Genomic DNA, 23,539 nt, shown 5'->3' with positions numbered 1-23,539 from the left:
ATTGACTCTCCCAGTAACAAAATGTCTAGATTATAATTTGTTCATTTTGTTCAGATTAGGATTGCTGTCCCATCTTTCCACATTTCCATGATGTAGGAGGCCCACTTCAAGGTTAAAAACCAAAAGTCACAGAAGGATTTAGGTGACGGTGTCATATATAACTCAATCCCAGCTCTTTTGAATCCTGTTAGCCCATTTCCTATTCCTGCCATCAGATTTTAAAACATACTAGTGTGGAAAGACTTCAAATTATTGCAGACAATGCTCTACATATTTGCATAATCTTTAATCAATCTGGTCATGTTTCATGGTGGTACTTAAGACTATAGCTAAGAAGGAACAGGCTCTCAATTTGATTTAAATACTAAGCCAGTATGCAAAAATATTCATTTGTTCATTAAATGTCCACTATGGAAGTTACTGAAACCAATATTTGGTAAACAGAGGTATACATGGATGTGATCCTTATACTTTCCATTTCTGTGGGCTATACTGACCCACAGGTTTAAATGGTTTCTTTTATCAGAAGTGAAAAGTTGTTTTATGTTGATCCCATGATACTACATTGTGATGACACTCATTCTCAAGTGTTAGGTAGTATATCAGAGAGAAAACCAGACTAGGAATGTTGGCTGTACTTTTAATTTGAACTCTGTTCTTTCAAAGTACTGTCCTTTTATTTGAAATTTAAGACATCAAAAGTAATATTAGTTCTATTATATTACTAATAAGACATTGAAAATCTAACTATAAAATAAACTCTGAATACTATAAAGAATTCCACATAAAGCCCCAAGTACTCTGTCCCAGGGAAGCACTGTTTTCACAAGGACTTAATACTGTTGAGGTAATTTCATTTTCTACTCTCTGCAGCTGGAAAAGCATCTAAATATGAATTGTAATCAAAGAGAAAACAACAAAGAACTCAGGTGAAGTTTTTAATTCAAAGATAAATCAGTCTGTCCTTTTAAGAAACTAAAAATATTTTGACAGGTTATGTTTGACTTTGAAAAGCAATACTACTTTTGTATACTGAAAAATAAAATCTTTAAATTTGATTTTTTGGTCCCTTTCTTCATCTATTGATGTATTTGCTACTATTTACAAACAAAAATGTGTCTTTGTAATTCCTTTGCTAAATTCTAGTCCTCTTATGCATTAATCTGAATAACATGCATACTTTAAGTTTTAAGGCAGATGGTAAACTTTTCTAAAGGTCTTGTGAGATTTCATCTTATCATGGGGTCAACACTATTTCACAAAATGTAATACATTTTTTAAGGTTGACGTAAAGAGAACTTGAGCAACTAAAAGGCAAAAGCTTAGGCAGTATCTGTGTTGCCTAAGATGCTATGATTATGTTCTGTTTTCCCATGGACAACAGGAACTGGTACAAAGCCTGAAAATAAAATATAAACCCAAATCCCAAGAGCATTTTAGGAAAAGTACCAATTGCCCAGCTACCTCTTCACAATAGCTGCAAAGGAAGAAATGTTCTCTCTTAAGACTTTCAATTTCATGACGTTACATTCATACCTGCTAAACCAGGTGAAGAGCTTTAGACCAACTTAAACAGCAAACTGTACTTTTGTTAATACTAAATACTATTTTTCTCTTAAAGCAAGATAATTCTAGCATTTCCAGTGTCAGGAAGCACAAATACTATTAATCATTCTTTGCACTTAGAAGTTCCTCTTTATCTTGTCCTGAAGGATGAACAAAAGCTAGAGGTGTACGGTTCAGAAGGTAAACTGCAGCATGAAGACCACCTATGTTCACCCAGACAGTGTGCACTTTGCGCCACACATGTTCCATTCCAGATAATGCCTGTGTACACACAAAAGGCATAAAAGTAATTAGCTTTAATGACTTGCCTGCTTCTAAACCAGAATGTTTTTTTTGCCAAGGACATTTGGGTATTTCTATCATCTGCAGTCCATACAAAATTATCAACTTTAAAATTAGCCTGCTATATTTGGTTAAACATTTAACTTGCCACCAAATGATTTTGTGGGCCTGTTCTAGACCAACCAAGAGTCTTAGGTGCCAATAAGAAACATTAGGGAAAGGGAACACAAATCCTGTTCAAACTAATATCCCTGGGCCTTCCGGCTGAGTTTTTGAGGTATTGCACTGTACCTTGGTAAAGCATTTCTTGTCCTGAGTAAGTAGTGCAGCTCTGCCTGTCCCTGGTTTACAGATACGGCCCATCTCCCATAGGCAAGCTGGGTAAAGGTTCCAGTTTCTTTTCTTGGAGCCCATCCTATAAAAGAAGGCCCAGTGAGTCAAACATGCAAAAATAATCTAAGACTGGAAAGTTATTAAAAACTCATGGCAGCCCTAGCTTGTTTGGCTCAATGGGCAAAGCATCAGAGCCTGCAGACTGAAGAGTACTGGGTTCGATTCCAATCAAAGGCAAATAATGGTTGCGGCTTGATCCCTGGTCAGGGCCCATGGAGGAACCAATGTGTCTCATCAATGTTTCTGTCTCCCGCTCCTCACTCTCTAAAAAGATCAATGGAAAGATGTCCTTGGGTAAGAATTAGTAGAAAAATACATTGCAGCCGAAGCCGGTTTGGCTCAGTGGATAGAGCGTTGGCCTGCGGACTGAAAGGTCCCGGGTTCGATTCCTCTGATCAAGGGCATGTACCTTGGTTGCGGGTGCACCCCCAGTGGGGGGTGTGCAAGAGGCAGCTGGTTGGTGTTTCTCTCTCAACGACGTTTCTAACTCTCTGTCCTTCTCAATTCCTCTCTGTGTAAAATGAATAAAATATGTTAAAAAAAAGAAAAGAAAAGAAAAATACATTGCAGTAAGATCCTGAAGTATGAAAAACAGTTGCCATTTAGAAGCTAGAGCATTATATGTCAATGAAATGAGCAATCAGACCTAAAACTGCATAGAATTTTGAATAAGTTTACAGAAAAGAACTTTGAGAACTGTAAGCATATAAACTGTCCTCTTAGTGAGCATGAACAGTCAGTCCATTGTAGGAACTAAATCAGTGATTAAAAATAATTTATACTGAGAAATGAGAACCAAGTTTTCCTCAACCTTTTTGAATTATGTAATTCAACAATGGTTTAAAAAGAGGATGAATTTCCTGTGATGGTCAAGATTAAAATGTAATACATTCCTCAGTTTTCAGAAAAGAAAAAAAAAAAGGTGACTCTAATAACCTATATAATGAAAGGCTAATATGCAAATTGTGCTGGCCAACTGCCTGCAGCTCCTCCTCCTGATTGGCCCCACCCCCAACTGCCCCCACCTCACCCCAATGAGGGGTGGGGCAGCTGGCCAACTTACCCCCCTCCTTCTCCCCACCAGCCCAATTGGGGTGGGCCAACCATACCCCACCTGTACACAAATAGTCTTTGTTACAATGCTTCAGTAGTTCTACTGACAGTCTGCTAAAAAGAATGAAAGGTTTTTAAACTCAGAAAACACAACAGGTTTAGAAGACACATGGGTACTAGTATAACAAGTGAAAGTAAAACTCAGATTTTTAAAAACGGCCCCACCTTTTTCCAAATGGCATGTCTGTTACAATAATGTCCACAGAGCCAGTTCTCAATGGCAGGTTGCAGATATCCCATTGAATAGCATCTATGGGCAAACCCCAGGACAATTTGCTGTGAGTACAAAGGAAAAATACTTCAACATATTTGAAGAAGGAAATTTAAATCTTTTTTTTTGAAGAGACTGCTATAAAGTACAAAATACTACTAAAATATCAATTGATATTGATTATATCAATCAAAAATTTTAAAGTAGAATGTATAAAGTATAAGTCTATAAAATAAAACCAAATTTATAAGAATGACTAAGTGATTTTTATGGTTAGGTTGGCATGCAAAAGAAGATTAAGGGGAAAAACAAGATTGCAACACAACTATGAAAACTTGCAAATTATGTAACTGATGATGTAAAACAGATAAAATAGACACTGGATCAACACTAAAGAGGGGGGAAAAAGTGAGGTGACATCTGAAAGATGAAGTTTGATAAATCTACATAGTAATAAGAGGAGATCTAAAAGCAGATATGTAAAATTAGTGAATATAGAGGTACTTTAAGATTAAAAAAAAAGTATTTGTATCATACTATTAAATAAGCAGTAAAGAAAGGTAAGATAAAAAAATAATAAAGGCAGGGTCTGGCCAAGTAATTTGACTGGCGCAGGGGTGGGGAAACTTTTTCTGCCAAAGGCCATTTGAATATAACATCATTAGCTTAATATAATTCACTTAATATAAATCTGTGTTGCTATGAAAAATGTTCCCAGATTCATTGAATTTTGAATCCCACCTTCGGTTGCCTTGGCAGGGCCAGACCAAATGATGTCGCAGGCCACTGGCTGGATGTTCCCCCACCCCTGGGTGAGAGCATCATCCCAATATGCCAAGGTTGCGGGTTTTTTGATCCCCATTCAGGACATATACAAGAATCAGCCAAAGAATGCATAAATTAAGTGGGACAAAAAACTGATATTTCTATCTATCCCCCTCCCTCTTTGTCATATATTAATATAGATGACAAGATAATAATAATAATAGCATGATTTAAATCCCATTCAGGCAAAGCTACTGGTTTTTAAGAAATAAGATACAACAGGAAAACAAAATATGAGCATAAATGAAGGGTTAGATTATTGATATATAATAAAGAATTTAAGAAAAATCATGATATAATGGGGGGAGTGAGAAACACATTGAAAAAACAAGTTTTATAATCATAAGCACCAATAACTGCAACAAAGTAACAAAAAATATTCAGAAAATAGAAAGATAAGAATCAACCAATGAATGCATAAATAAGTGGAACAACAAATTGACATTTTTTTCCCTCTTTAAAATCAATTAAAAAAAACTTTAAAATTTAAATGGAGTCTCGCTGTTTATTTTGGTTAAATCATGTCACAATACACTTGGGGTATTAATCATATAAAGTCAGAATCTAAGTATTAAAGATGCTTAAGGTTTACCCTTCTTTGCCCTGGCCAAGGTGGCTCAGTTGTTTGGAGCACTGGCATGTATAGGTTGTAGGTTTGATTCCCAGTCATCAAGGCACAAACCTAGATTGTGAGTTTGATTCCCCTTTGGGGGCACGTACAGAAAGCAACCACTCTCTGTTCTCTCACACATCAATGTTTTACACCCCCCTTTTTCCCCTTCTACTCTAAAAATAAATAAGTGTATTCTTGGATGAGGATTGAAAAAATATTTACCCTTCTTTAATTTGGCTCCTGGTCAGTAAAGATGAAATGTTATTTGCTGCTCTATTCACAGCCAATGGATTATTATCACCAGCAATATGAAAGCAATTAGACCATTCAGTAGCCCCCTAAAAAACAAGAGTATATATTGAAACAGAAGTCACAACTGCAAAAAATGATTAAAGGAAAAAATCATTTCAAATGTCAACAGATAAAGCATCCAATCCAAGTCAAGTGCTTTTCTAAAGTGGCAAAACCCTGCATGTTGTCAACTTTGCTACAGCCCCCATTTGAAATGCCCTCCTTTCTCTGCTTGCTGAACTCATCTTTCAAGACCTGTGTGCATAAACCCTAACTCTCCAAGCTGCCTCATTTGCTCCTCTCTAGAGTACTTTGTACATGTCTGTCACTGTACTGTGCTGTTTTAAATTACTATTTTTATGCCTATCTGACTCTCAACAAATCTGAGAACTCAGGTCTAGTATTTTATTCAATCCCTCACACAGCAGTATCTGGCACACTATAGTAGGCATTACAGACCTTAATTACAAATGTAGTTTGAAAAAAACAACCAAATCAAACTGACTTACCTATATCCTTTTGTGAATATAAGATTTTGCATTATCTGATATATTAGAATATTTGAGAATTTCAAAATACAATGTAATCTCCATTGTATATATAGGCTTTTGAATGAATGATAAACACCATGTCCCTAAAAGGATTTTTGCAATTATAGGTAAGAAACATGTCAGCATAATGTAAATACCTAACTGCTATATTTGTGGAATAAGGTGGCATACTCCCCTAGGCCTGAACAATGTCTGTGCAGATTAACAGGTTTCTGACATGATGGCAGGGGACGTTCTGCCCTCTGTTCAGGGATGAGTAACAAACACCTCTTTCTTTGTAAATGGTAATATCCATTCACCCATGAACACAGTGCTTCACAGCTTTTTCTTTTGCTCAGACACTTGAGAGTGATGTAGAGGGGACGTAAAAGAGACCTAGAATTCGATGAAAGCCTCTCAGGTGACTCTGATTCCCCAACATTCATTTTTTTCCTTCAATACCTATTTAGATTCCTAGTCTCTAAAAGACTTAGGTTTTGTAATACTTCCAGTTTTAAGGGGAGTATTCTTAAGTATTTTATACTTTGTCGAACAAATCTAGATACATAACTTGTCAAATCATTTAATAATTTCATTCATTTTGATCATATATCAACTTAGGTATATATATATATATATATATAAAATATATATATATATATATATATATATATATATATATATATTTTTCCCCCCTTATGGAAAGGGGCCTTTGATTTCATTGTCTTATATGCTCATTGGTTCTAGAACATCCTGAATGTAACTTTTGCTTATTAAAAGCTAAAGAAAATTTATTACCTCTATTGGTATTGCCCCTGTTCCACACATTGGATCAACTATTATATCAGAAGGTTGAGGCGAACAGAGCCTAGAGAAAAGAAAACAACCTATGTGAAGAGACTTTAGCCAACAGCTGAAGCCACCACAGTGACTATTTCTGAAGCTATAAAATCAAGGACCTATTATATTAGCATGAAGAAACACCAATTAATACTCATTTAAAAAATCAACATGTTGACTCTATATCTTAGCTGTAAAGTAAAAAAAAAAAAAGCATTACATATAACTAAAAGTATCCTTTTACTGTTACACAAAATCCCATTTCATTATAGATGAAACTTAGTCTTTAAATCTTTTAATATACAGTACATGTATGCCTTTAGAAAACACATTATTTTGCATATAAACCTGTATTGGTACATTATAAAACAATCCCAAACATGTTTCAAATAGAAGTGGCAATTAGACATTCAGTATTCCTTTCCTTGTAAATTTTAAAGATAAGTTTGCTATAAACATATTTGCTTTACTATGAGTACTTAGTACAGTAATTCCTCACTTGATGTCATTGATAGGTTCTGCAACTCTAAGTGAAATGACATATAAAGGAACCAATTTTATCATAGGCTAATGGACATAAACAAGAGTTAAGTTCCTACACTATCTCTGGCATCTCATCAATGCTATAAGAAACGATGTTATTTGAGGACTTGCTGTATTTACTAGGCTTGGATTTAACTCTTTGCAGGCATCATCTCATTAATCCTTTTCATAATCCTATGAGCTAGGTCGCTTACTATTTTAATTTTACAGATAAACTGATGCAAAACCTGTCCATAGACAAAACTAATAGGTGATAGAGTCAGCCATTACTGTTAGTGGCTTAAATGTTACCCTCTCTCTGAAGCACCCCCTCCTCAGGTCATTAGGTTTCTCCTTTTGTCCTGCTAGTCTTTCCACATTTTATTATGGTATTTTTACATGTAAGGTAATTATTTACCTCCCTCTCAAGACTTTGAGATTCTTGGAGATAACACTGCATTGTTGTTTTAATACCTGTCCAGCTCTACCTCCCTGTTTCTGCCCCTCCACACATGGCAACAGAACTGTTAGCAACCCTGGACTCCCAGCCATTGCTGCCAGGGTCTGGGTGAACACTTGACCAAGACTATGTGAATCAGATTCTCTCTTCCAAGAATTTGGAATAAAGAACTAGAAGCCCCAGGTAATAGGGAGTTGGTCGTTTGAAAATGGGAATACATAACTGTGGATGATGGGCAGCCATTTACACCCATGAACAGAGAAAAGAGCATACAAATCTCTGGGAGAGACAAAAGTTACTGTCGAGGTAGTTTTCCAAGACCTGGTTCCTACTCTTCTTGAAACATGGCTTTCAGTTTTCCTGTGGATTCCCCACAACTTCTCAGTATTTTTCATTAATTCCCCTTCCCACACCATCAACACTTTTTTAATTTATTTTTATTTATTTTTTTTATTTTTATTTTTTTGCTATTCAAATTATTTTTTTCTATTTTATTTATTAATTAAATTATTATCTGTGTACATATTTTAACATTGCCCCCCCCTTCAATACATACCCTCCCTCCCCAGAGTTTTGTGTCCATTGGTTGTACTTATATGCATGTATACAAGTCCTTCGGTTGATCTCTTATCTCCCCCAGATCTCCCTACTCTCCCTGCTGTAATTTTACAGTCTGCTTGTTGCTTTACTGTCTTTATATCTATCTTTTGGTTTGTCAGTTTATAATGTTTTTTAATATCCATAAATGAGTGAGGCCATGTGGTATTTCTCTTTCATTGATTGGCTTATTTCACTCAGCATGATGTTCTCTAGTTCTATCCAGGTTGCTGCAAATGATGAAAATTCCTTCTTTTTTATGGCAGCATAGTATTCCATTGTGTAGATGTACTATAGTTTTTGGATCCAATCATCTGCTGACGGGCATCTAGGCTGTTTCCAGATTCTAGCTATTGTAGATTATGCTGCTATGAACATAGGGGTGCATATATCCTTTCTGATTGGTGTTTCTAGTTTCTTGGGATATATTCCTAGAAGTGGGATTACTGGGTCAAATGAGAGTTCCATTTTCAGTTTTTTGAGGAAACTCCACACTGTTCTCCACAGTGGTTGCACCAGTCTGCATTCCCACCAGCAGCATCAACACTTTTTTAAATCTTAAAACTAGCTTACTTAGGTTTATAATCATTGCATCCAAAATAACTATTCATATCCCTGGCTCCTACACCACAATGCCTGGCAGCAGATAATTGTTTGTCAAATAAATGAAGACTGGGGGTGAGGGGAGATAAAAAAAAGAAAAAAAAGAAATGAAGACTTAATCCAATGTCTCTAGTTTTCTATTATTGTCATCGAATTGATAGGAGTTAAAAGAGGACTGCCAGGATATGCCAGACACTGCATATAACAGGTATTTTGCATATGTTTCTGCATTTATTCCTCACTAATAATAATTGAAGAGTCACAGCAAACTCATTTTTCACTCTAAAAAATAGAAACCTAGAGAAGACAATCTTGTCTGAGTGGGGGAAAGAAGCACCCAATAAAAAAGGGAACAGGGAAAAGAAGCAAGCAAGCTTGCTCCCCTTTGACCTTACATTCAGGAAAGTGGAAAATTCCAGGATGATTCCTAGGTTGCAGTGACTATAAAATTTAAAAATTGCCGAAACCGGTTTGGCTCAGTGGATAGAGCGTCGGTCTGCAGACTGAAAGGTCCCAGGTTCGATTCCAGACAAGGGCATGTACCTTGGTTGTGGGCACATCCCCAGAGGGGATGTGCAAGAGGCAGCTGATCGATGATTCTCTCTCATCAATGTTTCTAACTCTCTATCCCTCTCTCTTCCTCTCTGTAAAAAATCAATAAAATATATATATTTAAAAATATATATATAAGTAAAAGCTCTCTGTGTTCATTTACACATTAGACATTAAAAAAAAAATCTCTGCTTTCATCTGCTTCACTGTCAGAAATGAAACAAAGTAAAATTTTCTCTATTTCCCAACATACAGTATATTCTTTCTAAACAATGTGGCAATGCTAGTCAAGAGGTAAATGAAAATTATCTTCCCATTTTAAAATCAATAAACTGATATAGTAATTAAGTGATAGTTTCAGGATCATAAAGTATCAACACTGGACATAAGAGAAAGAAACAGATCATCAGCTTTTTATACTATTCTTTTTTTAAAAAATATATTTTATTGATTTTTTACAGAGAGGAAGGGAGAGAGATAGAGAGCTAGAAACGTCGATGAGAGAGGAATATCGACCAGCTGCCCCTTGCACAGCCCCTACCGGGGATGTGCCAGCAACCAACGTACATGCCCCTGACCGGGATCGAACCCGGGACCCTTCAGTCCGCAGACCAACACTCTACCACTGAGCCAAACCGGTTTCGGCAGCTTTTTATACTATTCTTTATCCACTAAATCCCCACACAGTACCTCAGAAGAAATTCCAAGTGTTTTGAAGGGAAAACTGAAACCAAACTGCCACTTTAAGCTAGATGGTAAACCCATTCTCTTACCTGAGCATCCCATAAGCAAGAGTAGATCTTAGAGTCGTAGGTCCAAAATGTGTGATATTTCTTCGGTGGAGGCTCTCTTCTGTCAATGCGATGCCCACAATAACTTCATTATCATGGATATTCAAAAGCACCTAAAATTAAGCAAGATAAAATAAAATAGTCTTAGAATTGTTCAAACTACACTCATTACTAGGATTTTTAAATTTTAAGCTTTATTAATTTTTTACTTTATTACTGAGGTATACTTTACATAAAGTACACAAATCTTAAATATGTAGCACAGTGAATTTTTACCTATGTGTACACTGTAACTGCCACTCAGATAAAGATATACAGTATTTCCATCACACCAGAATGCTCCCCTTTGCCCTTCCCAGTAATTATTAATCTGACTACTATATATTAGTTTTATCTTGTTTTGAACTTCATATAAATGAAATTTATATAACTTTTTTAAAAATATAAATTTTATTGATTTTTTTTTACAGAGGAATAGAGAGTTAGAAACATCGACTAGCTGCTTCTTGCACACCCCCTACTGGGGATGGCCCTGCAAACATGGTATAATATATGCCCTTGACCGGAATGGAACTTGGGATCCTTCAGTCCATAGGCTAATGCTCTATCCACTGAGCCAAACTGATTAGGGCAATATATATAACTTTTAAATTTTAACATCTATTTTATTCATTTTCTGTATTTGTAAGTTCGTTATAACCATGTCGCCTTCATTTTTATAATATATTTTGAATGTCTATGGGTTTCTTAATATACATTTTTTAAAATATTTTTTTATTGATTTCAGAGAGGAAAGAAGAGGGAGAGAGATAGAAACATGAATGATAAGAGAGAATAATTGATCGGCTGCCTCCTGCACATCCCCTATAGGGTATCAGCCCACAAACTGGCATGTGCCCTGACTGGGAATCAAACCGTGATCTCGTGGTTCATAGGATGATGCTCAACCACTGAGCCACACCGGGAGGGCCTTAATATACATTTTAAAAATTTTGACTTTTAAGTAATTGTTAATACAACTGCTTTATCACCTATTTTCTAACTTAACGTTTTTTAAAATTTGACTCCATGTATATGAAATGTTTTCTGTCCTATGGTTTTTCTAACATAATACTATCTAATAAAGAGGGAATATGCAAGTTGACTGTCACGGATGCACCCACAGCAGAGTTCTAGTAACATGCCTTAAGGAGCAATCAGCAGGGACCTGGGGCTGCACAAGGCCCCCCCCCCCCCCCCCCGCCCCCCAGTGAGGCTTGAGAGGGGACTCAAGGCTGCATTCTCGCCATGTGACCTGAGACCACACCCCCACCAGGTGGGACTTGACAGATTTGGGCAGGCGAGGTCTAGATCTCCCCCAATGGAGGTGGGGCCAGCTGGGTCTGGGTTTCAGGAGATTTTGAGGTGCAGCGGGTGGGTGGGGACTTGACTCTGGGTCCCCTGGTGCGTGCCAGACTCTGACAGGAGGAAGATTTTCATATACATTTTACGAATTTTCTTTCATCTCTGACACTTCTATTATAGAGATAGGGCAAATAGCAATATTAAAATATTTCCTCTAATCCCCTTTTAATCTCACTAAATATAAACTATTAAAACAAAAATAAAATGTCTCATCATGATCTTAGCAGCAGCAGCAGACACTTATCTAGCCATAGGCAAGCCAGTATTCTACACACTTTACATTCTCATTTCATATTTACACCATCTGAGCTAGATACTACATTATCCTCCTTGTTTTAGATGAGGAAATTGAGGCACAAGGATGTCAACTTATTTGCCCAAAGTCATATTGCTTGTAAATTAGGACCTGAACCCAGGCAGTATGGCTCTAGTATCTGTCCTCTGAGCCTCCTAATTAACTTTTTGGACATTAGTGTTCTAGTTAGCTTTATTCTTATGAGGGGAAAAAAGGAATGGGGAATTATTGTTCTGATTTGATATGCAATAAAATACAAAGTTACAGAGAGAATAAGTAGCTTGCCCCAGATTCAAGTGTCCCAAAAGCAATAGAAAATGACTTCTTGGTAAAAACATCAGCTGCTAGGGACCTTTTAAGCTGTTAGAGATTTAAAAACAATTTAGTATGGTTCACAGGTGAATCACCAACGTAATAGAAGATTGAGACTAAGAAGAGTAAGCATGTTAAAATGAGATATCTGGGGTTGAGAATCTAGCAAAACCGGCTCTAGGATGAGTATTAACAAGATGTCCTGATTTTAGGAGATCCGAGGTTTGTTTTAAAAATGTACTCCAGCCCAGCCATTGTTCCATGCACCTAGAGGTCGCTGGTTCAGATAGTGGGCACAATCCCCAGTAGGGGGTGTGCAAGAGGCAACCAATCAATGTTTCTCTATCATCGATATTTCTCTCTCCCTCTCCCTTACTCTTTTTTTAATTTTTTCATTTTATTTTATTGATTTGTTACAGAGAGGAAGGGAGAGAGATAGAGAGCTAGAAATGTCGATGAGAAAGAAACATCGACCAGCTGTCTCTTGCACACCCCCTACCGGGGATGTGCCCACAACCAATGTACATGCCCTTGACTGGAATCGAACCTGGGACCTTTCAGTCCATAAACCACTGAGCCAAACCGATTTCGGCCTTCTCCCTTACTCTCTCTCTAAAAAAATAATCAATTGATCCCCAGTATATGTTGTCAGTTTGGCTGAAATAAACTCGTATAAAAATTCTCTAGCCCTGGCCAGTGTGGCTCAGTGGTTAGAGCATCATCCTGTGCACCAAAAGGTGGCAGGTTTGATTCCTGGAAAGGGCACATATCCAAGTTGTGGGCTCAGTCCCTGGTGGGGGCTTGTGCAGCAGCAACTGCTTGATGTTTCTTTGTGCTTCTTTCCCTCTCTCTCCCCTCCTCTCTCTAGAATCAATAAAGCAAAAATATATTTAAAAAAAATTTTTCCCTCTAAAACGAAGGTACTCTGGTTGAATTTTATAATCTGAAAGTCCATATAATGTTGTACAAAGTACTAGACTAGAAATTAGAACACTCAAGTCTTAATAGTTCTCATCTATTGAGCTCATAGTATATACAAGCTATTACACCAAACACTTAAGATGTATTATCTAATTTAACCTTCAGGACACACCTAGAGGTGTATACTACTACTGGCTCTATTTGAAGACAGGCTGAGAAAGAATATTTTATCCAGTTACACAGTACAAAATCTAAAGTTGGATCTAGATCAGTCTCCATAGCCCACGCTCTTATTAGCCACACACTATTAGCTCTGTGGCCTTAATCGTCCATAGATTACTAAGTTAGTCTGAAAATTCTACAAATCTATAATGGCATTCTGGAATCATTACAGTCATAGCCTGTACCTACCTCCACATCAAAGTTGGTCATGTCAGCCTTCCACTTAAAATGATCTTGAACAGCACCCCCAAAATCTCTTGCAGCCTCATTTGAGGAAAAGCAATGTTTCTCTCCTGCCCTGTTGCACGTGACTCTGAACTTCAGCACTTCGGGATCAGTGTCTTCTTTTAAGCTCTCCTCAGTCTCATTTTTGCAAGATGCCAAAACATCACCTACTAATGTTGATATCTCTTCTTTGATGGCTGGCTTTTCATAGTAGTCTAAAATATGTGAATCTAAGGAATTGTTAGACAACTCCTTTTTGACATCTCTCTCCTCTCTTTTGTCTCGTCCATTATCAATCTTCTCTTTACTTAAATTCTGATTTAACTTTTTGCGCTTTGTTTTTTTTTTCTTGAAACTGGTGTTAATTTTCCATACTTTTAAAGGGTCTGACCATGGAAGCTTCCCAGCCAATTCTTCAAAATCTTTTAGGACTTTTTCCTAGAAGGGACAGAGAATAAAATCCATTAATTTTTCACCACTTTAATTAAACAAATAAACTCCTTTGCCTGCAGATGACATTAATCATTTTGTTAAGGGTGATAGAGGTGCAAAACAAGAGTCAATAAAATAATGGTTGTAACTGAGGAAATAAAAATCTCTTTGAAAATTAAGACATATACAAATTAAATCACTAACGAAGAAAACAAGACATACTAATAGATCATAAGTTGAGCTTTAAGATTAAAATATAAGCAATAATAAACTATTAACAATAGTTACCTCCAGAGAGGTGAAGTGGATGGATGAAAGAAAAGGAGGGCAATCTACCTAACTCTCTCTAATTACTTTTTGAATTTTGTGTTGTGTATACATACTAATTTTTTTTTTTAATCCTCACCAAATCAAATCCATTGATTTTTAGAGTGGGAGGGAAGAGGAAGGAAGGGAGGGAGGGAGGGAGGGAGGGAGGGAGGGAAGGAGAAACATTGGTTTTTGAAAGACACATCCATTGGATGCCTCCCACATTTGTCCCTGACCAGGGCAGGGATCAAACCTGTAACCCAAGTACATGCCCTTGACCGGAAATTGAACCCGAGACCCTTCCTTGTGAGGGCTGATGCTCCAACCACCAAGACATACCAGCTAGGACCATTATTAACAATTTTTTAAAAGAAAAAAATTTTGAGCAATTAAAAATTTACCTATGCAATTTCTAAATAGTATCTAAACTCATCTTTTTTAAGAAATTGAAATTCTTTAAGAAGCCCAACATAATCTCACTCCTGCCTACTTCTCATACATCACTTCAGGATCCTTCTCTCCCTTACTTCCTCTGCTTGGAAGTTATTTGGTTCTCATGGTCTCTGCACTGCTGGCTTTCTTCTCATTATTTAATAGCATTTCCTCTGAGAGACCTGCTCTACTAACATTAGTCCTCTCAAGTCTTCTCTTTCATTTTATTTTCTTTACAGAGCTTAGCATTACCTAAAGTTACTAGGTTTATATATTGTTCACTGTGAGAATGAACCAGCAATCTTGTGTCAAAGAAAGGAGCTCGCTGCCATCTTAGGTCCTGCCATTTGATATGACCTTCAGATTCTCAGGGGGCCACCATCTTAGGCTCCACCCTACCCCTCCCCTTCCTCTGAATTAGCCAGTCACACAATAATGGGAACCTGACCTCTGAGCCCTGACGAATCAAGTCAGAATTCAGAGTGAAAGGCAGGGCAAACCCGTGTCAGGAAATAAAACCCTGAAGGGACTTCCCATTTGGTGTGCTTTGCCCAAGATTTCCAGCTGGCACAGCACCCTCTGCAGGGGTAAATTTGCCTTGCCAATCCAGTTTCAGTGTTTGATCTCATCGTTGAGAGCATTTCTAACACTCACCACCAAAGTTCCTCCCAGAATTAAGTGCAGGATGGGAAGGACTTTACCTGTCCTGACCATTGCTATAAGCCACATGCATAGAAAAGTGCTTGATATACAAAAGGTATTCAATAAATAGCTGTGGATAACATGTGATGAAATGTTAAAATGGGTGGTACAGAGCTGTCTAATTCAGCAGCCATCAGTCACATGTAGCCAATATTTAAATGATTTAAAATTTAAAATTCAGTCACATTAACCACATTTCACACACTGGTAGCCAGTGGCTATCATGTTGGACAGCATAGACACAGCATTTCCATTACAAAGCTCTACTGCAGAGTGCTGGTAGACAGTACGTGTCATAGAAGATCAAAGCAGAACGAAATCAATGCTGGCTGATGGAACTAAAACTTGAAATGGAAGTGAGTGAATGCTTTGATACTAATTGAAACCTGATAAAATAATGGCAAATTTTCCTATAAAGGGCACTAGGTTTAACATGGTGGAATAATACTGGTATAGTCCCTTTCTTTCTCCAGAAACCATAGTAGAAGAAAAAACCACAGTAATACCAACTCTATCTTAATAGAATCTGCATGATATCCATAACCTAGAACCATAATATGGGAATTCTAACATAAGAATTCCCAAGTGCAGTGAAGGTCAAACAGGTACAATAAGACATAGAGGAAGAATGCCTATAGATCTCAAATAAAGGGTAGGCCAGTCTGCATAGTAGTAGCAAATAAACTCTTCTTGGGAACAGCTGGGAACAAGTATGTGCATGGACTCTGTACCGAGAAGCAGCAGGGGAAAGAAATGAAGATTGAACAAGGAACCTCACAGACAAGTTCTATTTGCTGAAAGCAGTCCATTGGTAAGGCAGAATTGGGACCAGTACTCTACGTAGTAAATAAACCTGAAGCTGCTGATCTCTTTAGGCTAGGAAGAAGTAATAGTTAAAAGAACTAATTTAATGGTGTGGAAATTGTATCTCGCCAGGCCAATGTGACTCAGTGGTTGGGCATCAACCTATGAATCAGGAGGTCACAGTTCAATTCCAGGTCAGGGCATATGCCCGGGTTGTGGGCTCAGTCTCCAGCAGGCAGAGTGCAGGAGACAGCCGATCAATTATCCTCTCATCATTGATGTTCCTATCTCTCACTCTCTTCCTCTCTGAAATATAAATATATTTTTAAAAAATCCTATCTCAGTAAAGCTATTTTTTTTTTTAAAAGAAGAAAACTCATTCACCCACAGCCCTTTGTCAGAAGGAACTTCAAAATAAATCAGAAGGGTTTCTTGCTGACCTGGTGTTAACAGTTTTTGGCTTCTCCCAGGAGAACCTCCTCTAAATAGCAGGTCCAAGAGGAACTCCCTCATTCAAAGATGAGCAATTATCAATCATCTTTTACAGAGGAGCATAAAAAGAAAAAAGGAGGAAAGGAACAGAAAAACAAATAAATTTAAAACAAAAAACGACTATCAGAAAGACAATGCCAAAGAGCAGCTGAAAGCTATAATCAAACATATTGACATAGCATCAAAAAAATGTAATGAGGCTATACGAATAACTGAAAAAAGAAGAGCTCAAGGCAGACATAGACAAACAAAAAGAGGGGATGAGCCACCTGAAGAAAAAACAGGAGCTTGTAGAGTTCAAAGAAAAATAACTTACAGATGCTAGCCTTAAAAAAAAAAATCTATAAATTCATGACATCATCTGAATACTTAAAAATACCCACTAAAATGCTTAAACTAACAGGCTTTTCATAAGACAAGGCAAAGTACAATGCTACAAAGAATGAAATTATGGTCAACAGAATAAAAGCTAGAAGCAAATGTTTAAAAGCAGTGTTTTTCTGGGGCATGTTGCAACTAAAGTCCACGGAGTGAAGGGTTTAACAATTTTTCATAATCACAAACAACAGAAGTTACCCACGCACAGATCCGAAAATCTACTTTAATACTTGCTGATCTTTACCAGCAACCTCTTTTGTACTTACAAAGCAACCCTGAAAAGCTGGCTCACATAGAACCATTACATAATATCAGATTAACCACCAATTAGAGATAAAAAACACCAAAATAATACAATACAAACACTAAGCTGAAAAAAAATGCAGGAATTGAGAGAATACAGTCAAACCTCGAATTTCTCGAACATCTCACCTCTCTAAAAATTTGGTTCTTGACTAAGTTGTTCTCAGAAAAAAATGATTCCACTGTTGACCAAAACTTCAGTTAACCCTTTCATGTGGATACCTCAGCATGACAAAAAAAGTCTTGCAAGCAATCCTTGCTTCTGGCGATTAGCAAAATTTTAAAATGTAAAGAGGCAATCAAGAGTGCTAATGTTGTTAAGGGTGTAGAAAGTGCTCACAAAACAGCTATCTCAGGCAATTGAATAGGTAGAAAAACTGTTGTTTAGATAAAAGGAAAAGCAATTAGCCAGTGATAGCATTTTGGAGGCAACAATATATGAAAAATTCCTTTAAGGCTAATAGGAAGGATGTGGTTCGATAAATTTAAGAAGTGTTTATTTATAGATTAAACAGTACATTAGGCATGTACTGAATATAAGAAAGGTTGAAACAGAGAATCATTTTGGGGTCTGGAATGGGTTAATTCAATTTACATTATTACTAATAGGAAAAAATGATTCTATTTTCAAACAAATTGTTTCTTGAACAGCCTTCTGGAATTAATTATGTTCAAGAAACGAGATTCCACTGACTTAATAGGGCCCACCAAGTTAGAAGCAAGAATTTAAAAAAAAATTTTTTTTAACTTCGTTTTTAAATGCCTGCTAACATTTATTTGTGGCTATTAACATTTTAAAATACTTAGCAGCAAAAATGTTTAGTAGTCTACCTATCGTTTACTAGTTTCACAGATAATGATTCAGTTGGCAATGACTACTAGAAGTCTGAAGTCATATAATACTAGTGTTGAAAGTTACATTTTTTTGGTTATTACAACTTTTATCTATTTTCAATCTGAATTCTTTTAGGGTTGGTTTTAATTTTTTCTAGGCTGTGGGTTCATACCACTTTGGTGTTTTGTTTTTTTTGTGTGTGTGTGTGTGTGTGTGTGTGTGTATTTTTTTTTTTTTTTAATTCTCACCCCAAGATATGTTTTTTATTGATTTTTAGAGAGAGAGAGAGAAAGAAAAGAGAAATATCAATGTGAGAGAAACATTGTATCAGTTGCCATCTGCCCTGACCAGGAATCAAACCTGCGATCTTTGGTGAATGAGATTGACACTCAAATTAACTGAGCCACCCAGCCAGGGCTGATTGGTTTTTGAATATTTTAGAAATCAACCTATTAAGCACCATATCATAGTTTTTAAAAACAGGTTATTTCTCATATAGGCAATAAAACTAATGGAAATAAGTTTTCAAGCATTTGATTCTGGAAACCTGACCAAAAAGTAATGTGGAAAAATACTAACGCCTTACTGTCTATTTTCAACCTTCAGCTGAACAGCCTCTCAATATTTACGAATCAGATGCTAAATACAAGTTGCAGACAAAGCTGTTGTCCTAACAACTGAAGAATTATTTGGACAGTACTTTGGCTTTATTTCAAAAACTAAACTTAGAGAAAAAAGCCAGGCAAAAGCCCAATGGTGAGGAAATGTGTTATCTGTAGATGATACAAACTGTCACTTGCTCTTTGGTACACAGACAGGAAGCAATTCTATTTGAAACCATATATATCAGCAAAGCTGACCTAAGGTATATATCTTTTGTAACAAAGTCAAACAAACAAACAAAAAAGTCAAACAATTTATTTCTTATAAATTTTGATGTCTTCGATATTGATTTTTATATTTTCTTATTCTTTCATCTTTTTAAAAAATAAGGTATAAATGACACATATATTTTAGTTTCGGGTGTACAATATTTGTATATATTGAGAAATGATCATCATAGTTAAGTCTAGTTAACATCTGCTACTATACACAATTATAAAATATTTTGTCCTGTGATGAGAACTTTTAAGATCTACTCTCTTAGCAACTTGCAAATATGCTATATTGTAGCATTAACTATAGTTGCCATGTTTTAAATTGCATCCCAATTACTTATTTTATTCCTAGAAGTTTGTACCTTTTGACCCCCTCCACTCATTTTGCCCATTCCAATACTGATTTTTAGAAACAATTTTGGGCCCTGGCCAAACAGTCAGTTGGTTAGAATGCCATCCCAATACACCAAGGTTGGGGGGTTTGGTCCCCAGTCAGGGCACATATAAGAATCAACCAATGATTCTTTCTCAAATCAATAAAAGTTTTAGAAACAACTTTTAGGTTGGACTGTCAACAAATCTCTGCATTTTATTGTAAAAACTTTCCCAGTATTCTATATGATAAAAGCAGCAGTAATGCTAAAGGATAGAATATGAAAAGTAGAAAAATCTTTTGGGGATGATAGCTCACCTTTGGTTGGGATAGCTCACCTTTGTTTCTTTGAACTGGTAATCTTTAAGCTCCTGAACAACCACAAATAAATTATCAACTGATCTCAAAAGATGAACCTGGTGAGGAAAAAAATGTTAGAAACAAATTTCTGAGAAAGCTTTTGAATCACACAAACTATTGACATTTAAATATAAAAATTATATACAAAGACTTTAAAGCACCTAATACAGCAATCTCTTCTCGTCAGTGGTTTCAGTTATCTGGGCAACCACTGTCCCAAAATATTACATGGAAAATTCTAGAAATAAAGAATTCTTAAGTTTTAAATTGTACACTGTTCTGAGTAGCTTGATGAAATATCATCCTGTCCCATCTAAGACATGAGTCATCCCTTTGTCCAATGTATCCAGAATATATATGCTAACCACCATTAGTCACTTAGTAGCCTTGTCATGGTATAGTGTTTATGTTCAAATATCCATTATTTTACTTAAGAATGGCTGGGAACTAAAGAGTGGTGATGTTAGCAATTTGAATATGCCCAGGAGAAGCAGTAAAGAGTTTCCTTTAAGTGAAAAAGTGAAAGTTCTTGACTGAATAAGGAAAGAAAAAACTGTATCTGAGGTTGCTAAGATATATGGTAAGAATCAATCTATACCCATGAAATCATCTAATTCATAAGTTAAACTTTGTCATAAGTATGTATATGTAGGAAAAAAACATAGTAAATATAGGATTCTGGGGTTTTTGGAATGTCTCTCCATGGATTTGGAGTGACGGGTCTACTGTGCCTATAATTTGTATTTAAATTTTTTTCCATTTCCCCAGTCTCCCATCTTTTTGGTATCTAACATTTTCTATTCCACTAGAGAAAAGGAAGGACAGATGAAAGAATAGCTTAGTGTGTTATGCGAGCAACACAGGTTTGGGAACTAAGGGAAATACAATCAAGAGAAACTTAATCATATTTCTCATAGCTCTCTGGGGTACACTGTATATTGGGGTAAGATCATAGGACTTAATCCAGCTCTATGATTACAGGCTGAACAACCCTGGGCCGATTACATAGTACTAAACCTAATAACTAATGAGGATAATCATGCCTATCTTCACAAAGCTATTGAGGTTATTAACTAAAATACTGGATGGAAATACCTGCTTACCAATTCATCCCACACATTTGGGGGTGTGGGGTTTCTACTATATGCTAGACACTAAGAGCTTGGGAGACTTAAAAAAAAAAAAAAAAAAAGACAATCCCTGTCCTCACATTGCTTAAGTGGTAATGAGATATAGCTTAGCTGTTTTATTCTAATGGGCTGCTGACCTTCACTTCTCACCTACAGTGATTCCTAATTACTTTTGAGCAAGTATTTTTTTAATAGATTAAAAAAAAAATCTATTATGCTTCACCCCCAAAATCTAAACTTCAGCTAGATGCTTAAAGTAAATAAATTTAAAGATGTGTAGAAGATATACAGAATTCCTTCAGGTACGTGAAATTCTTCCGGTGAATTCATCCTCAGGAAATATTAGGATCACTTCTAAAAATATAACAAACCTAACAGTCAAACTTATAAATCAGTACCCAATACAAAACACAATAGGCAATACCCATAAAATTATCTATTTAGAAAACTATTTTAAATATTGCTTCATTCAAACCTGAGCCAAACTTTCCACTGAAATGTCAAAATATATCTTGCCCCGATCTTTGCTGATTTTGCATGATGATTTCAATTTCTCTCTCACTTCATCTGCAGCTGCTTGCTCAAAACCAGTAGGTACAGTGGCTCCAATAGTGACTCGAAGATGCTCGGACTCACTTCTGGGGACACTTTCTGTCACGTGTGTATCCCTCTGGTTCTCATGAAGGTTCACATGCAAAAGTTGGTTAGTGGCTTCTTGAACATCAGACATGTTGGCAGTGCTTCCAAGATTCTTCAAAAGCAGTAGAGAAAAGAAAAAAATAATCTCCAAACATTACCACTTCATGTATCAACTATAAGTAAAAACATCTGTTTTGGAGGGCTAGAACAAGCAACACAACTGATATAGCCATATTCACCCGAATCAGTATTCACTAAAGATAAAAGGATGGAATAACATGAGCATAGATGTAAAATACATTATTAAATAAGCAATATAGATACTATGGACAAAAAGAAGAAAGACAAAAGAATTTCCACAGCACACAATGTTTGGTTTGGGATCATCTATGTTGATAATAGTCACCTCATAACTACAATAGTTAACACTCCAAAAACAGAGGCTACTAGAGCGTATTCAAATACATTTCTGCATCTTGTCCTTTTTTAGATAGCAGTTAAGAACGTGGGGACTGGAATTTCAGACATAGATTTGACTTCTTGCCCTCACCATTCATAGGTTGAATGGCATAAAACACGTTTATTTTCTTGTGCCTCAATTTTCTTATCTGCAAAATGGGAATTAAAGAATACCTTCCCTCTAGAGTTGTTGGGAGACTTAAGTGGTACCGGGTGGGGTTGGGGTTAGAGAGGTGGGAAGTGGAGATCAATAGCTCTCACCCGATTTTTTAAGGTTCTGCAACCTAGAAGTAGGTACCTGCATTGTCTTTGTTCCGTACAGGGTCAAGCGACAGCGTCTAACACTAATAAAAGTCAATTCCTGCTCTTACTGAGCTCACAATCACTGTGAATAGAGCTCCAGCTTCTAAAGAAAGAGGCTAGCACGGCCAGGGGAGGGTTTGTGGTTGAGCGCCAACCCATTTGTCCGGGTTACTTGCTGCTCGATCCACGATCCATCGGGCAGGAGGCAGCTGATCAATGATTCTCTCTCTTGGATGTTTCTATTTCTCCCTCCCTCTCCCTTTCTCTCTGAAATCTAAAAAAAAAAAAAAAATTTAAGCTGATGGATTAAATAAATAAATGAGATCCAAGTCCGTAAAAGGACATATCCTGTCCAAGGTCAGAGGGCCAATCAGCGGCTGAGGCTGGAATGAAAACCGCGTGTCCGGACCCCCGCCCTCAGGGCCCTCGTTACAGGAATCGCGAGAGGCGGTCAAGGACAAGAAGAGCCGGCGAGAAGGGCTCCACAATGACACCAGGCAGAAGTCCGGCCAGGCGTTACCCCAAGTTACCAAGACCAAGGTCGCCCCTCCCTCCCAAGGGCTAGCGATTCCACACCCAGCCACTCCCACCCGCCGCCCGTTTACCGGCCAGCAATGTAGACTCTTCCGGCTCCGCACGCCGCCGCCTCAACGTGCTCAGGTCACGCGGCCGGAAGCAGACCCTCGACAGCCCCGGAAACGGAAGTCAGGCGGCGCGTCATCGCTGCTCCGAGCTGGGGCGGGCGGGGCTCGGGCGCTGGGGTGTGTGGGAAGAGGAGCATGCGCACAAAGGTCTGTGCCCGGTGGCGGCTGATAGGGAGTGGTCTATCCCTGCAGTCGGCGACAGCAGGTCTGCACGCTGCGCCTGAGGAACTGCTAGCATTTCTAGAGTGCTTGTCCGTTCCAGGCATCGAGTAAGTGCTCACAGGCGTCCTTTGTTCCAACAACTACCTGACGTGGCCGTTCCCGTCTTAAAGCAGGAGAAACTTAGTCTCAGAGAGGTTACATATCCTGACTAAAATATCAGGCACAGCACTTTCCAGGCAGAGCTGAATTTAGATGAGGTGACCATAATTCTCGCTGTCAATATCTGAGTTAGTGTTGCTCAAATAAATCCCTGAGGTATGTATATACAGTAGTCTT

General features: G+C 37.3%; 1 protein-coding gene and 1 long non-coding RNA gene across 7 annotated transcripts; one reads left to right on the top strand and one right to left on the bottom strand.

The window, feature by feature from the left end:
• Positions 1 to 873: 873 nt before the first annotated feature.
• Positions 874 to 1,866, top strand: LOC123652048. Its single transcript, XR_006741100.1, has 2 exons — positions 874 to 929; positions 1,713 to 1,866. It is a non-coding gene; the product is annotated as an uncharacterized LOC123652048 (long non-coding RNA).
• THUMPD3 (THUMP domain containing 3) lies at positions 926 to 23,123 on the bottom strand. Of its 6 annotated transcripts, XM_036431035.2 has the most exons (11): positions 23,003 to 23,107; positions 22,720 to 22,730; positions 21,472 to 21,750; positions 19,845 to 19,922; positions 13,533 to 14,006; positions 10,172 to 10,302; positions 6,623 to 6,692; positions 5,226 to 5,341; positions 3,520 to 3,630; positions 2,140 to 2,263; positions 926 to 1,827 (listed from the first exon to the last, which is right to left on the bottom strand). In XM_036431035.2, the coding sequence occupies exons 3-11, from the start codon at positions 21,724 to 21,726 to the stop codon at positions 1,666 to 1,668; spliced, it is 1,521 nt and encodes a 506-aa protein (XP_036286928.1). In that variant the 5' UTR covers positions 21,727 to 21,750; positions 22,720 to 22,730; positions 23,003 to 23,107; the 3' UTR covers positions 926 to 1,665. The 6 variants fall into 6 exon arrangements, with proteins under 6 accessions (XP_036286928.1, XP_045435098.1, XP_036286926.1 ...); XM_045579142.1 differs by lacking the exon at positions 22,720 to 22,730 and having other exon boundaries at positions 21,472 to 21,747; positions 23,003 to 23,123; XM_036431033.2 differs by lacking the exon at positions 22,720 to 22,730 and having other exon boundaries at positions 21,472 to 21,752; positions 23,013 to 23,090.
• Positions 23,124 to 23,539: the final 416 nt, after the last annotated feature.

Source organism: Pipistrellus kuhlii, unplaced genomic scaffold (genome assembly GCF_014108245.1).
Source record: "Pipistrellus kuhlii isolate mPipKuh1 unplaced genomic scaffold, mPipKuh1.p scaffold_m20_p_11, whole genome shotgun sequence".
Taxonomy (NCBI): domain Eukaryota; kingdom Metazoa; phylum Chordata; class Mammalia; order Chiroptera; family Vespertilionidae; genus Pipistrellus; species Pipistrellus kuhlii.
The sequence above is the reverse complement of the archived record's forward strand: the minus strand, read 5'-3'. Positions and strand labels throughout refer to the sequence as shown.